Source organism: Tachysurus vachellii, chromosome 25, assembly GCF_030014155.1.
Source record: "Tachysurus vachellii isolate PV-2020 chromosome 25, HZAU_Pvac_v1, whole genome shotgun sequence".
Lineage (NCBI taxonomy): Eukaryota > Metazoa > Chordata > Actinopteri > Siluriformes > Bagridae > Tachysurus > Tachysurus vachellii.
In genome coordinates, this window is record NC_083484.1 from 6,254,080 (window position 1) to 6,267,942 (window position 13,863).

At 37.3% G+C, this 13,863-nt stretch overlaps 1 protein-coding gene across 1 annotated transcript in view; it reads left to right on the forward strand.

The window, feature by feature from the left end:
• sema5a (sema domain, seven thrombospondin repeats (type 1 and type 1-like), transmembrane domain (TM) and short cytoplasmic domain, (semaphorin) 5A) overlaps nucleotides 1-13,863 on the forward strand; it is a 208,578-nt gene that overhangs the window by 102,979 nt on the left and 91,736 nt on the right. Inside the window, exons 7-9 of the mRNA XM_060861873.1 lie at nucleotides 4,800-5,013; nucleotides 8,839-9,124; nucleotides 13,449-13,584. Coding sequence (XP_060717856.1) covers nucleotides 4,800-5,013; nucleotides 8,839-9,124; nucleotides 13,449-13,584 — 636 coding nt within the window. The remainder of the gene's footprint in view (nucleotides 1-4,799; nucleotides 5,014-8,838; nucleotides 9,125-13,448; nucleotides 13,585-13,863) is intronic.

The window sequence follows — 13,863 nt, forward strand, 5'->3', positions numbered from 1 at the left end:
CTCCTTCTAGACATTTACTGGTGTGGTTACAAACATGGTGAGGTCAAGAGAATGGTCCAGGAAGACAAGAGAACAGGTGATTACTCTTCACAGGAAGGGCAATGGCTATAAGAAGATTGCAAAGATGTTAAACATACCAAGAGACACCATAGGAAGCATCATTCGCAAATTCAAGGCAAAGGGCACTGTTGAAACGCTACCTGGTCGTGGCAGAAAGAAGATGCTGACTTCGACTGCTGTGCGCTACCTGAAGCGTAGAGTGGAGAAAAGTCCCCGTGTGACTGCTGAGGAACTGAGAAAAGATTTGTCAGATGTGGGTACTGAAGTTTCTGCTCAGACAATACGGCGCACCCTGCGTAATGAAGGCCTCCATGCCAGAACTCCCAGGCGCACCCCCTTGCTGTCCCCAAAGAATAAGAAGAGTCGACTGCAGTATGCCAAAAGTCATGTGGACAAACCACAGAAGTTTTGGGATAGTGTTCTGTGGACTGATGAAACAAAATTAGAACTGTTTGGGCCCATGGATCAACGCTATGTTTGGAGGAGGAAGAACAAGAAAAGAACACCTTGCCTACTGTGAAGCATGGCGGGGGGTCAATCATGCTTTGGGGCTGTTTTGCTTCTGCAGGTACTGGGAAGCTTCAGCGTGTGCAAGGTACCATGAATTCTCTTCAGTACCAGAAGATATTGGATGACAATGTGATGCAGTCCGTCACAAACCTGAGGCTTGGAAGACGTTGGACCTTTCAACAGGACAATGATCCCAAGCATACCTCCAAGTCCACTAGAGCATGGTTGCAGATTAAAGGCTGGAACATTTTGAAGTGGCCATCGCAGTCACCAGACTTAAATCCGATTGAGAACCTCTGGTGGGACTTAAAGAAAGCAGTTGCAGTGCGCAAGCCTAAGAATGTGACTGAACTGGAGGCTTTTGCCCATGATGAATGGGCGAAAATACCCGTAGATCGCTGCAAGACACTTGTGTCAAGCTATGCTTCACGTTTAAAAGCTGTTATAACTGTAAAAGGATGTTGTACTAAGTACTAAGATTGAATGTCACTTGGGGGTTGAATAAAACTGATAATGATGTGAGCTCAGAAAAGACATTTGTGGTTATTTCATTATAAATGTTATGTTATATTTGTCTGACCTACATGTGCCTCTTTGATTTAATTGTAAGCAGGATGACTGAATGATCATAATCAATGTCAAACCGACCAAAACAATCAATTTCAGTGGGGGTTGAATAATTTTGAACACAACTGTATGTTCCGAGTGCATTATGCACTTTAAGAAAACAGCCTCGGATTTTATTGTAGAATCGGAAAAGCCATTAGCCTGCAATTTTGCTCATAATAGTGAAGAGATGCCTATAAAATGTGTAGACGCTAGCATTTATGCTCTGATTGATTCTGTTTTATTTTGAGCTGTAATTGAATTTCTTTCGTTAGACACAACGTGTCCTAAATTATTCTGACAAGTTTCTCAGTTTCTATTTAATACAGACCAATTGCATTATCGGGTCTGCCAGCACTGGTTATGTTATTTATTTCCAAATACAAGGAACATATTTGTGTCTCCAGTTTGTCCTTTGGTGAAAGCTAAAAAATTGTGCACCTCTAAGCCAAATATGATTAATAATGACTTTGCAAATGAATACAGTGTGTAGCTGGAGCCCAGTTGTCAGAAGTAAATTAATGTTCATAGATACAGCAAAAAACTTTAGAATGATTCTTTTCACTTACATGTTTGTAAGTCATTTGTACTTAATACCCACAGATATCAAATACCTTCTATAACAGCTTCTACTTTACCCAATAAATGTCACCAGATGTATGCGTGTGTGCGTGTGTGTGTGCGTGTGTGTGTGCGTGTGTGTGCGTGTGTGTGTGTGTGTGTGTGTGTGGACCATTAATGCCAAGTAGCAAGATAAAAATGTTGACACTGGCTACTCCTCAGAGAGATAAATTATTTAAATTATGTGCAAGTCAGTGCTCCTGAATCCTTTTGGTCTGTGCTAATCAGAGTTTATTAGAGACGAGGTAGGACTACTGATATAATAAAGTACAGTGTAATGGGAAAGGTGGAACCATAGGATAAACATTTTTGTTTGTCAGTTCCATAGCTACAGTATAAAGATATTCTGTCATTACAGCTCTGACTATTCTCTGCCTGAACACCAGGGGGACATTCTGGCTGGCTTTGTTTGTCTTGTACTATGTGCCTTTGTTTATGTTTTGTGTACACGTGTTAGAACCCACCATTTCCTTAATTTGTTTCCCCCAACTATATATATATGTATGGTTGTATATTAGATAGATAAATAAATATCCAGCAATTTCCCTCCTTCCAATACTGATTCGTGTCTCTTCCCTCTCCAAATAAAATTCCTCTTGAAGTGGAGGAAACTACCCTCCAGAGGAAGGTGTACTCCCTCACTCCTCATTTTTCTCGACCCGTGAGCTGCCTTTGACATTGTGAGTCACCAGACCCTTATCTCCATTCCTGCTGCCTTAGGCATCGGGAGCTATAGTCAGCCCCGGCTTTTAGCTTTTCATTACATCTACAGTATCGATTACTGTGTTTATTCGAGAGAAATTCAGTTTCATTACTTCACCAGCTGCATCAATGAAGTTCCACAGGTCTCAGATCTTGGTCCACAGTTTTTTTTTTTTTTTATCTTTTTATGTTTAATCACTGAGCTCAGGAATCAGATAAAATTTAAACACATTTAAAAATAAGTCTAATATTAATCTTGAACTTTTTTATAATAGTAATATTTGTATAAAAGTGAACTATTTGTAAAGTTTTTCTTATGTTCTGTAAAGCTGCATTGAGACAATTTCATTGTTAAAAATGCTATACAAATAGATCCTTAAACATTGAATGTTGTCCAGCAAATTTTGTTCATTTATTTAATGCTGTGCTGAAATTTGATTCAATATCACACAGGAAAAATACAATTTAATTTACTAAAAAATTAAAAAGGATGCACGGTGGCTTAATGGTTAGCACGTTCGCCTCACACTTCCAGTGTTGGGGGTTCAATTCCAGCCTCCGCCTTGTGTGTGTGGAGTTTGCATGTTCTCCCCGTGCCTCGGGGGTTTCCTCCGGGTACTCCGGTTTCCTCCCCCGGTCCAAAGACATGCATGGTAGGTTGATTGGCGTCTCTGGAAAATTGTCCGTAGAGAGTGTGTGTGCCCTGCGATGGGTTGGCACTCCGTCCAGGGTGTATCCTGCCTTGATGCCCGATGACGCCTGAGATAGGCACAGGCTCCTCGTGACCCGAGGTAGTTCGGATAAGCGGTAGAAAATGAATGAATGAATGAAAAAATGTAAAAGTTTAATTTCACCTTCATGCTTACCAGACACCCACCATTACTTGTACTTAACCTTTGAATTTTTGCATTTCTGAATACAGTTTATGTCAGGGGTTACATTTAAGCTCAAGGGTTAAATTTTCACTTTAATGTTCAATCCTCACTGGTACACAGAACTCTGAATACAGCTCAGTGTCAGGTGGAATCAATGTCATATCAATATATGGCATCAGAAGAGTCTAAAAAAAACTGAACACAGAAGGTGAAGAGGATGTTTGAGTTTTTGTAGTTTACAAAAAGCTCTCAAGTCCCTTAGTTTAATAGAAGCTTTTTTCTTTTTAATTCAGCCCTTTGCTTGTCTGTCTAGACTGCTGATTATAGAGCCACCCTTGATAAACCTGTTCACATGTGTTCTGATCATTAGCTGATGTACCAGTGTTAAATTGGTCCTAATAAACATGCTCTCCAGCACTTGTGTCCTGCACCTTCTTCCAAGCTACACATTACTCTCACAAACTGCTGAAGATGGTCTCCAATTTCTATAGTTGTTTTATAACAAATCATTCTAATTAAAGGATTCAGACTACGCTGTGCTAATGAGAGCTTATTAGAGATGACATAGGATTATTGATACAGTATAATAAAAGTACAGTGTATGGGGAAAAATTATCATTACTCTGATAGATAATTTGTGCATATGTTATTTTTAACAGCCAGAGCATCCTTGAACATTGAACCTTGTTCTGCAGTGTTGTGCAAAAATAAATAATGGTGAGCAAGTAGTGGTAACAGGTAATGTTACAGGTAGTGATAGTTGGTTGTGGCAGTCTTGTGGTAGCTCAGAGCTTAAGCCATTGTACTAGTCTTCTTTCCAGTCTGCTTTTATATGCTGTGTGTCCTCTATAGGTATTTCAGATTGCTACCTGGTTCAAAACCTCTTGAAGTTCTCATATGTGATGCCCCAAGCTGAGTTCACTTAACTGGCTCTGTGTTGCAACATGATTCTAATTCAACATTCAACCATTTTTCCGTCATTCTTTTCAGAATCTTTTCCTTTCTTGACCAGACTACCTACCAAATGACTAAATGTACATGTAGCTTTATGTAATAACTTGTTATAAAGTTATTAAGATTGGTGCTTTTCTTCTCTCTTGAAAAATTTGAATAGAGAGAAGGTCAACTGTTTACACACAACAGCTCAGGTTTAATAATACACACTTACGTTGAATGTACAGTGTATTATTAAAAATAAAGCCTGACATAAAAAAAAAAAAAAAAAGATTGAGCTGTTTAATCAGCCTAGAAGTCCCTCGTATGAGTAGAAAAATAAAATTAAACTGAGATATCAAACTGGAAGGATTGAAAACCTTCTAATTATATGGTTAATGCAACCATAATACTTGTAATGAGATATCACAATTTTGTTATGTGCTCTCTCTCTCTCTCTCTCTCTCTCTCTCTCTTTCTCTCTCTCTCCAGTTGACCAATATAACAGAGATCCATGACCAGATCAGCGGCATGGCTCGTTGCCCCTACAACCCCCTCCATAACTCCACAGCACTTATTACCTCCAGTGGAGAGCTGTATGCCGCGACCGCTATGGACTTTTCTGGCCGAGATCCTGCGATTTACCGCAGCCTAGGAGGCCTTCCTCCACTTCGCACAGCTCAGTACAACTCCAAATGGCTTAACGGTAAGGCACTGGAGTAGTATATTTCAGTATATATCTGAACTGTAGCTACAGTGGCTTGATTATGTATTCACCCAACCCAGTGGGCTTAAATATCTTCTAAATCTACCCGAGAAATAATCCATGCAATAGAAATCTAGTTAAAAGAAACAACAACAAAAAAAACATTAATTTGCAAAATTATGTAAATCTAAAAATGTAATCATTGTGAATGAGAAGTGAAGCGATTGAGCCAATTCTTGTGAAAACTCTTTTTATGAAGTTGTACTTTTTAAGCAAGACTCCAGCATTTCTCACCCATTTCTCATTTTCTAATTCAGTGTGCTCGTCTTTCAATTTGCTGAAGGAGAAGCTGACCAAGCACCCATCTGTTATACTAATAAGCTAATGAGCAGAGACAGAGAAACTGTACCTATAGTTATTTTTATGCACATTACACAATCTAAGAATTTTTTATTTTATTTATTTGATTGAAAATTAGACATTGCAAGGTTTCTATAGACATATTTCTTATTTATTATCTACAATAATACCCTGGGTGATGCACACGAGATAGAAGTTCATGGAGATTAATCCAGCAAAAAAAAAAAAAAAAATGTGCCCTATTCATTTTCTGTATATAACAAAAGGGCGAAATTTTATTTTTTTAGTGTAACAAATAAAAGTAGACTATTAACAGTGATGACTTTCTCCTTTTTGACAATATTTTCAATATTTTTATTTTCATTACTGTTGCTATAAAAAAATACTCTAGATCAACTCTTTCATCTCCAAAGTGTTGTGTTGTTTTGAATTTTATCCATTAAAAGAAAAATGGAAAATTCTATGAAATTGGACTTGAAAACTCTCAGATTATAATGCAATTCTCTGATGTTTTCCATGACCAAAAAAACCTTTTGATGTAATGATATTCCTAATTAATAAATAGGGTTATAAATATGTATTTAACATTGGCCTCAAATGCATTCCATAGTTTTTCAAGGGTCTTTACAGCCCAAAAATTACACAGAGTAACATATTATGGTTACATCAAACTGTCAGACAATGACGCTGAACTTAACATTGTTTCTGGCTTGAGATAATATCATGCAAGAAAAATACAGTCCAGGTTCACTATCCCACATAAACTGAGACTTGACACAACTTAACTGTTGGACTCTTGCAGAATTTCTGAATAGTCCTTATCACATGTTTGTGACCTAAATCCTTTCTGTATTAAATCCTCACTGATATGTGGAACTCACCTGCTCAATGTCAGGTGTTATCACTTGCTAACATCTGTATGATATATAAATCTGTTGGATCAAAAGAGTCTGAAAAACTAAACACAGTGGGTGAAGAGGATGTTCGGGTTTACATAGTTCACAAAAAGTTCTCAAGTTCCTTAGTTTAATAGAGACATTTTTCTTTTTTGGTTTTGCCCACAGCTTGTCCATCTAGACTGCTGATAATAGAGCTACCCTTGATAACCATGTCCTACTTTGATCAATTTTGATCATACGCTGATGTACCGGCGTTGGATTGGTCCTAATTATCATGCTTTGCAGCACTTGTATCCTGCATCATCTTTCAAGCTAAACATTATACTCACAAACAGTGTAAAGGGAATGGTGGAACCCTAGGATAACTTTGTTCCACCAACAGCACATGCCTTTAATTATTCCCCCAGTTTCTGTGAAGGTCAGGGCAGTGACATTTGCTTTCAGACAGACCAACCAAATTAGCCCCGGCTTTTCAAATTGTTTGATCTTTCCACGTCAAACCGTCATGTCCAGATGGTAGCAGAACGGAGAGGTCAACTGCTTCAGCCACTGTTCTGTCAGTGCAGGATTTTATTAAAAGATATTTCCCATTAAAAGGTAATTGGAAAAATAAATTAGAGTCCAAATGCATGCCGTATGCCTTAGCCCTCTGAAAACGGTTTAATAAATTTTTATTTTATGGCAAATTGATTTTGTTCACCACTCCTCCTGACGATTGTATAGGTCGAACCAAAAGGAGCTCTTGCATTTAAACGGAAATTAAAGCAGCACTAACACAAACAGGCTGCTGGAATTAGGTGTGATCACATGTGCTGATTAATATTGAAAAGTGGTTCCTATGAGATAATTAGATGAGTGCACTTCTTTTAGCTATTTCTCATCTTAACCTTTATGTTCATTTTGATTAATGAGAATGTCTATTACCTTGGTGAGAGATTAATAAAAATGTCTTACTGCTAATACAAATGACACAGCACTATGAAGGTTAACCCTTCTGTTGAGATCAAAACTGGATGCATGGATAATATTTTCCCTTCATGATGTTCATGTGCTTAGGGCAATTTCTCATATTTAAAGAAAAAAATATATATATTGGTTACATACACAATCACGCATGATATGCAGTGAAATACTTTTTTTGATTGTGTTAAAAATAAAATCAAACGGAAAAGAATTAGAATTATTTAAACTGTAAAGATTTTAAATGGTAAAAAAAATATATGTTGTGTAAATATATTGTGACTGCAAAAATAAAGAATAAATAAAAAAACAAACAAAATGTGGTTGAACCTCACTGGTGCCACCTATATTAAAAACATATATTATTTATCTTTTACCCATCTCAAGATTGACCCAGAAAGTAAATATTAGTGTTTGGAAGAGTGAAGCAGAAAGATGATTTCAGGTGTCCCATTTTCTCCATTTTCTGATTTCTAACCTCACATATTATCATACACACTTGTTATCTAATGAGAATCCCTGAGCATGGATTAGCGTTAACTCTAACTTTACAGACATGCAGTTTGTACAGTGCTAAACTGATAACTATTTGCACTTTGGTGTTAGCTATATTAGCTCCAATAAAAAAAATCTATACAGAGATCTGTGCCTGGGAGCCTAGAGAGAAATAATTGCCTGCTCTTTGCTCTCTGTGTGCTTTCCTGTCAATCACAGTGACAGTAGCCTATCAGAGGCAACATCTATTAGTTCAGGTATGTGGAAGAGGGCAGATACAGAGACAGAGAGAGAGAGAGAGAGAGAGAGAGAGAGAGAGAGAGAGAGAGAGAGAGATACAATACAGGTACAATAAAGATATAGATACTATGGTGTCTTATAGACTGTAGATACTTCATAATGTTCATAATCTTGACTGTTTCAACTCTTCCACATGATAACATGAGCTAACCTGACAAAATTGCTGAGAATATTTTTACTTGTCTTTATAAAGATGAACCTTTACAAAGACAAAGTAAAAGTCCTATCATCAATCTTGACTTTGAAAATTTGTCTGTTGCTTACTTGACAGGATTTTTACATTTTCTTTACAAATGTTACTAATCTTGACCCTACAAATTAGTATAGTTGCTTCTGTGTTAAGCTAGTTGATCTGCTAACGTGAGAGGTTTTTTCTATAGATACTTATGGTGTCAAAAATCTAGCGAACACATTGAAAATCTATGAAATTTTTCTTTTAAAATTGGTAATAAACAAAATATGCACTATTTCTAGGTCCATATTTAAGTAAATGTAAATTTGTGACTAAGACATTGACCAGACAACACTAGGATGAATCTGATCTCTGAAACTTGGGTTCACACTGTTATTAAAGAAATAAATGCACATTCGAAACATTTAGAAACTTTGACATTGATTTTGATCAAGTTATGATATAATGATATCATTTTTGTAATGAAAATTGCATTTTTGAACCCCATTGTATATAGTACATTATATTGATTGTGTGTGTGTGTGTGTGTGTGTGTGTGTGTGCGTTTGATTTTCAAGAAACATTTAGTTTATTGTATATATTCCAATATGGCTTTAATGGTAGTATTTTTCCACTCAGAGCCCAACTTTGTGTCCTCATACGACATTGGAAACTTCACCTACTTCTTTTTCCGGGAGAATGCGGTGGAGCACGACTGTGGAAGGACAGTTTTTTCCCGTGCAGCACGTGTGTGTAAGAACGACATCGGCGGCCGGTTCTTATTGGAGGACACCTGGACCACTTTCATGAAAGCAAGACTAAACTGCTCAAGACCCGGAGAAATCCCGTTCACCTACAACGAGCTGCAAGGAACCTTCTTCCTACCAGAGCTTGAGCTCCTGTATGGCATCTTCACCACTAACGTGTGAGTACAAGCTCCTTTAATCTTCTTTTATGTAAAAAGAAAAAAAAAGGTCTCGGTACAATACCAAAAACTAGCAGATATCAATGACAATGCAAAAGGATCGATGATGTGAAAATATAGAGAGGGATGCTGGAATGAATATCATGTGTTTGGGGAATTTGTGTTTCTCTCAATTTCAAACAAGCAGGACAAAATATTTCTTGGGTATTCAGAGTTTTGGTACTTGAGTGTATAAGAAGTTGCAGTTTTTTATCTTATTCTATGTACAAACCAACAAACTGTCTGTATTAATATATATAGTCAAAAAGTAAGTAACATAAAATTAATGTGCTGTATTTTGTCATCTTATCTAAGACAATATATCTGAAAAGAAAAAACGTTTTTTCCAACAGAATGTACTTTAATAATAGCCATCCTGCTGATTACTGAAGGTCATGGATGCAATAATAGAAGTGTGAGGTTCTAAGTAGGAATAAGGAAGTCAGTGATACATTTATTTATCTTATATTTGAATAAAATGTACAATTTAAATTTCATCACTGTATTTATAGTTGACTTTAAAAGGATTTAAGAGGACTTCTGATAGAATTCTGTCTATTCTTTATAATAATTTTTACTTAAAAGCTAGTCAAATTGCTAACATGGGTTAACCTGAAACAATATTTCATTCATTCATTCATCTTCTACCGCTTATCCGAACTACCTCGGGTCACGGGGAGCCTGTGCCTATCTCAGGCGTCATCAGGCATCAAGGCAGGATACACCCTGGACGGCGTGCCAACCCATCGCAGGGCACACACACACACTCTCATTCACTCACACAATCACACGCTAGGGACAATTTTCCAGAGATGCCAATCAACCTACCATGCATGTCTTTGGACCGGGGGAGGAAACCGGAGTACCCGGAGGAAACCCCCGAGGCACGGGGAGAACATGCAAACTCCACACACACAAGGTGGAGGCGGGAATCGAACCCCGACCCTGGAGGTGTGAGGCGAACGTGCTAACCACTAAGCCACCGTGCCCCCCGAAACAATATTTATGTTGCTCATAAATGTTAATAATCTTGATTGTTAAAGTTAGTCTTGCTAACAAGCTAACCTGAGAGTGTTTCCGAGAGGATTTTTACATTGGCTTCATAAATGCTAACAATTATGTCTTTTAAAACTATTCCACTTGCTAACATGAACTAATCTGACGATTTTAAGTAGACTCATAAATTCTATTCATAAATGTTAATCATTTTATTGTTAAAAGCATGCTAATATAAGCTAACCTGATATGAATTCTCAGAATATTTTTTAATTCTCTTCAATAATGTTAATAATCATAACTGTGAAAGCTAGTCTACAAACATGAGCTAATCTGACAGGATTACTAAGAGGATTTTTACATTTTCTTCATAAATGTTAATAATCTTGACTGATAAGTTTATTCTCTGTTAGTTTATACTAACATATGCTAACCTGACAGGATTTTAAGAGGACTTTTAAGTTCTATTCATAAATGTCATAAATTTAAACTGACCTGAGAGGATTTCTGAGAGGATTTTTACTTTCTCTTATGTTGATAATCTTGACTCTTAAAATTTCTCTGTTGCTAACATGACATGATTTTTAAGTTTTCTTTATAATTGTTTATTCTTGACTTAATAATCTAAGCTTCTTGATTTAATAATCTTGACAAATTTAGTGTACTTGCTTCAGTTTTAAAGCTAGTTGACCTGTTAACACGAGATACCATTTTTGAGGGGGGTATTAATTTAACTGGGCTAATCAAATAAGTATAGAGTTTAAAGTATAATGTAGCATGCTAAGCCATCTGATCTACGCATAGAATATTTGCTAGCTAATTCTTTGAGTAACAGTAAACAAATTACATAATTACAAATTACATATTACACAAGCTAATGTTTTGGAAACCTTTAAAGCAACAAAGAATACATCAGATATTTAACTGGTAGAAAATCATAGCACCTCTCTCTCTCTCTCTCTCTCTCTCTATATATATATATATATATATATATATATATATATATATATATATATATAGTCACCTCTTTAGATTTATAGGTAAAGAGGAAGGTAAAGTTTAGAGGCCAAATTGCTCAATAGCACAGTGGTTAAAATGACAATCTGTTATCTAGAGCTATAAAATGGATATATACAGTTGAGGCCAAAATTATTAGCCCCCCAGGAATTTTGGAACATTTTCCTAAAGATCTTTCCAATGTTTGCAGCATTGATAAAACTTGATATAATCAAACATTCGCCAGTGCTATTTAGTAGCTTTTGGTACATTTTGGAATATAAAATACATTTTTAGGCTTGCTTTATAATCAAATATAGTGAAAATGGGGTGGTCAAAAATATTAGCCCCTTGTGAATATTTGCTTTCAAAACACACCCAATTAATCAATCAGCTTTCAAAACACACCTAATTAATCAATCAGCTTTCAAACCACACCTGTGCAGTCAATTGGCTTCCTAACAACACCTGGGCATTCAATCAGCATTAAAGGACTCCAAGGAACAGGGCACTTGAACACATTATTGGGAGAGACTACTTTTACTCACCATGCCAAAGACAAAGGAAATCAGTCTTGAGCTCAGAAAGAAGATAGTGGAGGCTCATGATAAGGGGGAAGGCTATACTGCCATTTCCAAGCTTTTCACAGTGTCTAGAACCGCCGTACGTTGCATCATTGCCAAGTACAAGGAGACAAATTCTGTAAGAAACAAACCTGGGCGTGGTCGTAAGCGCAAGATTTCAAGAACCCTGGAGAGGAAAATAGTCAGAGATATCAGCAAGATGCCCCAGACATCTGCCAAGATGATTGTTGCTGACCTGGCCTCTTCTGGAGTTGATGTTTCAAGGAACACAGTTGTGAGGGCTCTTCATCATGGTGGGCTTCAGGGCCATCGTCCCAGAAGAACCCCTTTACTCAAACAGCGGCACATCACAGCTAGACTGAGGTTTGCCCGTGAACATTTGAAAGGTAAAGATGAGTTTTGGGAGTCTGTGCTTTGGTCTGATGAGACTAAACTGGAACTGTTTGGGCACATGGATGTTGCTTATGTTTGGCGAAGAAAGGGTGAGGCCTTCAACCCTAAGAACACAGTTCCCACAGTTAAACATGGTGGTGGGAGCATCATGCTGTGGGGCTGTTTTGCAGCTTCAGGCACAGGGAGCCTTGTTCGGGTGCATGGCATCATGAAAAAAGAAAATTATGTTGACATTTTGAGGGATAATATGCAGAAATCTGCTCGTAGTCTAGCCTTAGGTCGTCGCTGGGTCTTCCAACAAGACAATGACCCAAAGCATACATCGAAATTGGTCCAACAGTTCCTGAAGGATACCAAAACAAAGGTCCTGGAGTGGCCCGCACAGAGCCCAGACCTCAATCCTATTGAGAATCTGTGGCGAGTGCTCAAAGTGAATGTCCATGCTCGGAAACCACGTAATTTGGACCAGCTGGAGCAATTTGCAATGGAAGAATGGGCTAAAATCCCTCAGGAAACCTGTGCCAACCTAGTAAAGAACTACTCTAAGAGGTTGTTGTCAGTTGTGGCTCAGAAAGGGTTCACTATTGACTATTAATGACCGGGGGCTAATAATTTTGGACGTTTCATTTTTGCCCTTTCTTGTTTCAACTCACTATTTCAATTAAATATCCTAATCAAACTTAGTGGAGATTTTGTCTTTGTTATTTTGGAAACAAACACACTATAAAACACTTGTTGTTAATGGTCATTTCCATGGAGAAATCAAGAGTTTTGTCTAATTTCATAAGGGGGCTAATAATTTTGGCCTCAACTGTATGTGTTAAGCTACAAGCCTCAAGACAAGTGACACTCAAGAACTTATTTATATCTATATTAATAACAACTTTTCCTCAAGGGTTTCTTTTGATGGTTAACAGTTCCAAATTTCTAAAGAGGATATTCTGAAAACGTTAAATATTTAAGGTTCCTCAGAGAGTGCTAGATGTTTTTCTATACAAGGGATCAAAGTCCTTTAAGAGATGTAATCATAACTATACTTTTCAGAGCTCAGATGAAAGAGATTTTTATATGATATGATTATACTAGTAAAGACTGAAAGCAGAAAGATTTGAATATTCCTAAAAGACTTGTATGTAAAGACAATAAGGTTTTTCAGTGTATTTAATGGCCCTTAAATGTTGCTTTGTGTGAGAGCCAGCAGCAGACCGACCCATTTTTTCACATTAGAGCCTCTGATGTACTGATAATGGACAGTGTGTGAGTGGGTGTGCATGAGCGGGTGTCTGAGACTCCTTTCTGTCTCCCTTCTCCCTCAGGAACAGCATTGCTGCCTCGGCAGTGTGTGCCTTCAACCTGAGCGCTATTACCCAAGTGTTCAGTGGGCCTTTTAAATATCAAGAGAACTCACGTTCAGCATGGCTTCCTTATCCAAACCCCAACCCGGACTTCCAGGTGAGAAATCAGCAAACTCAAGCACAATGCACTTATGTTCTAAAGTCCACTTCCAAGAGCTCTTTAAAAAATAAATCATCTGATTTTACACAGAGGAATACAAATTAATGTAGTGAAATACAGGAGCTGAATAATAGACTTTATTTAGAGATATTTGCAAATCTAAATGAAGTCTCAAAGTCTATATTTGGATTAGGTCCTCCCATCAATCACCATGTAAAGGATGGGGAGGAACCTGCTGTATATAATGGACAGAACTAACATAGACACCATGATTAG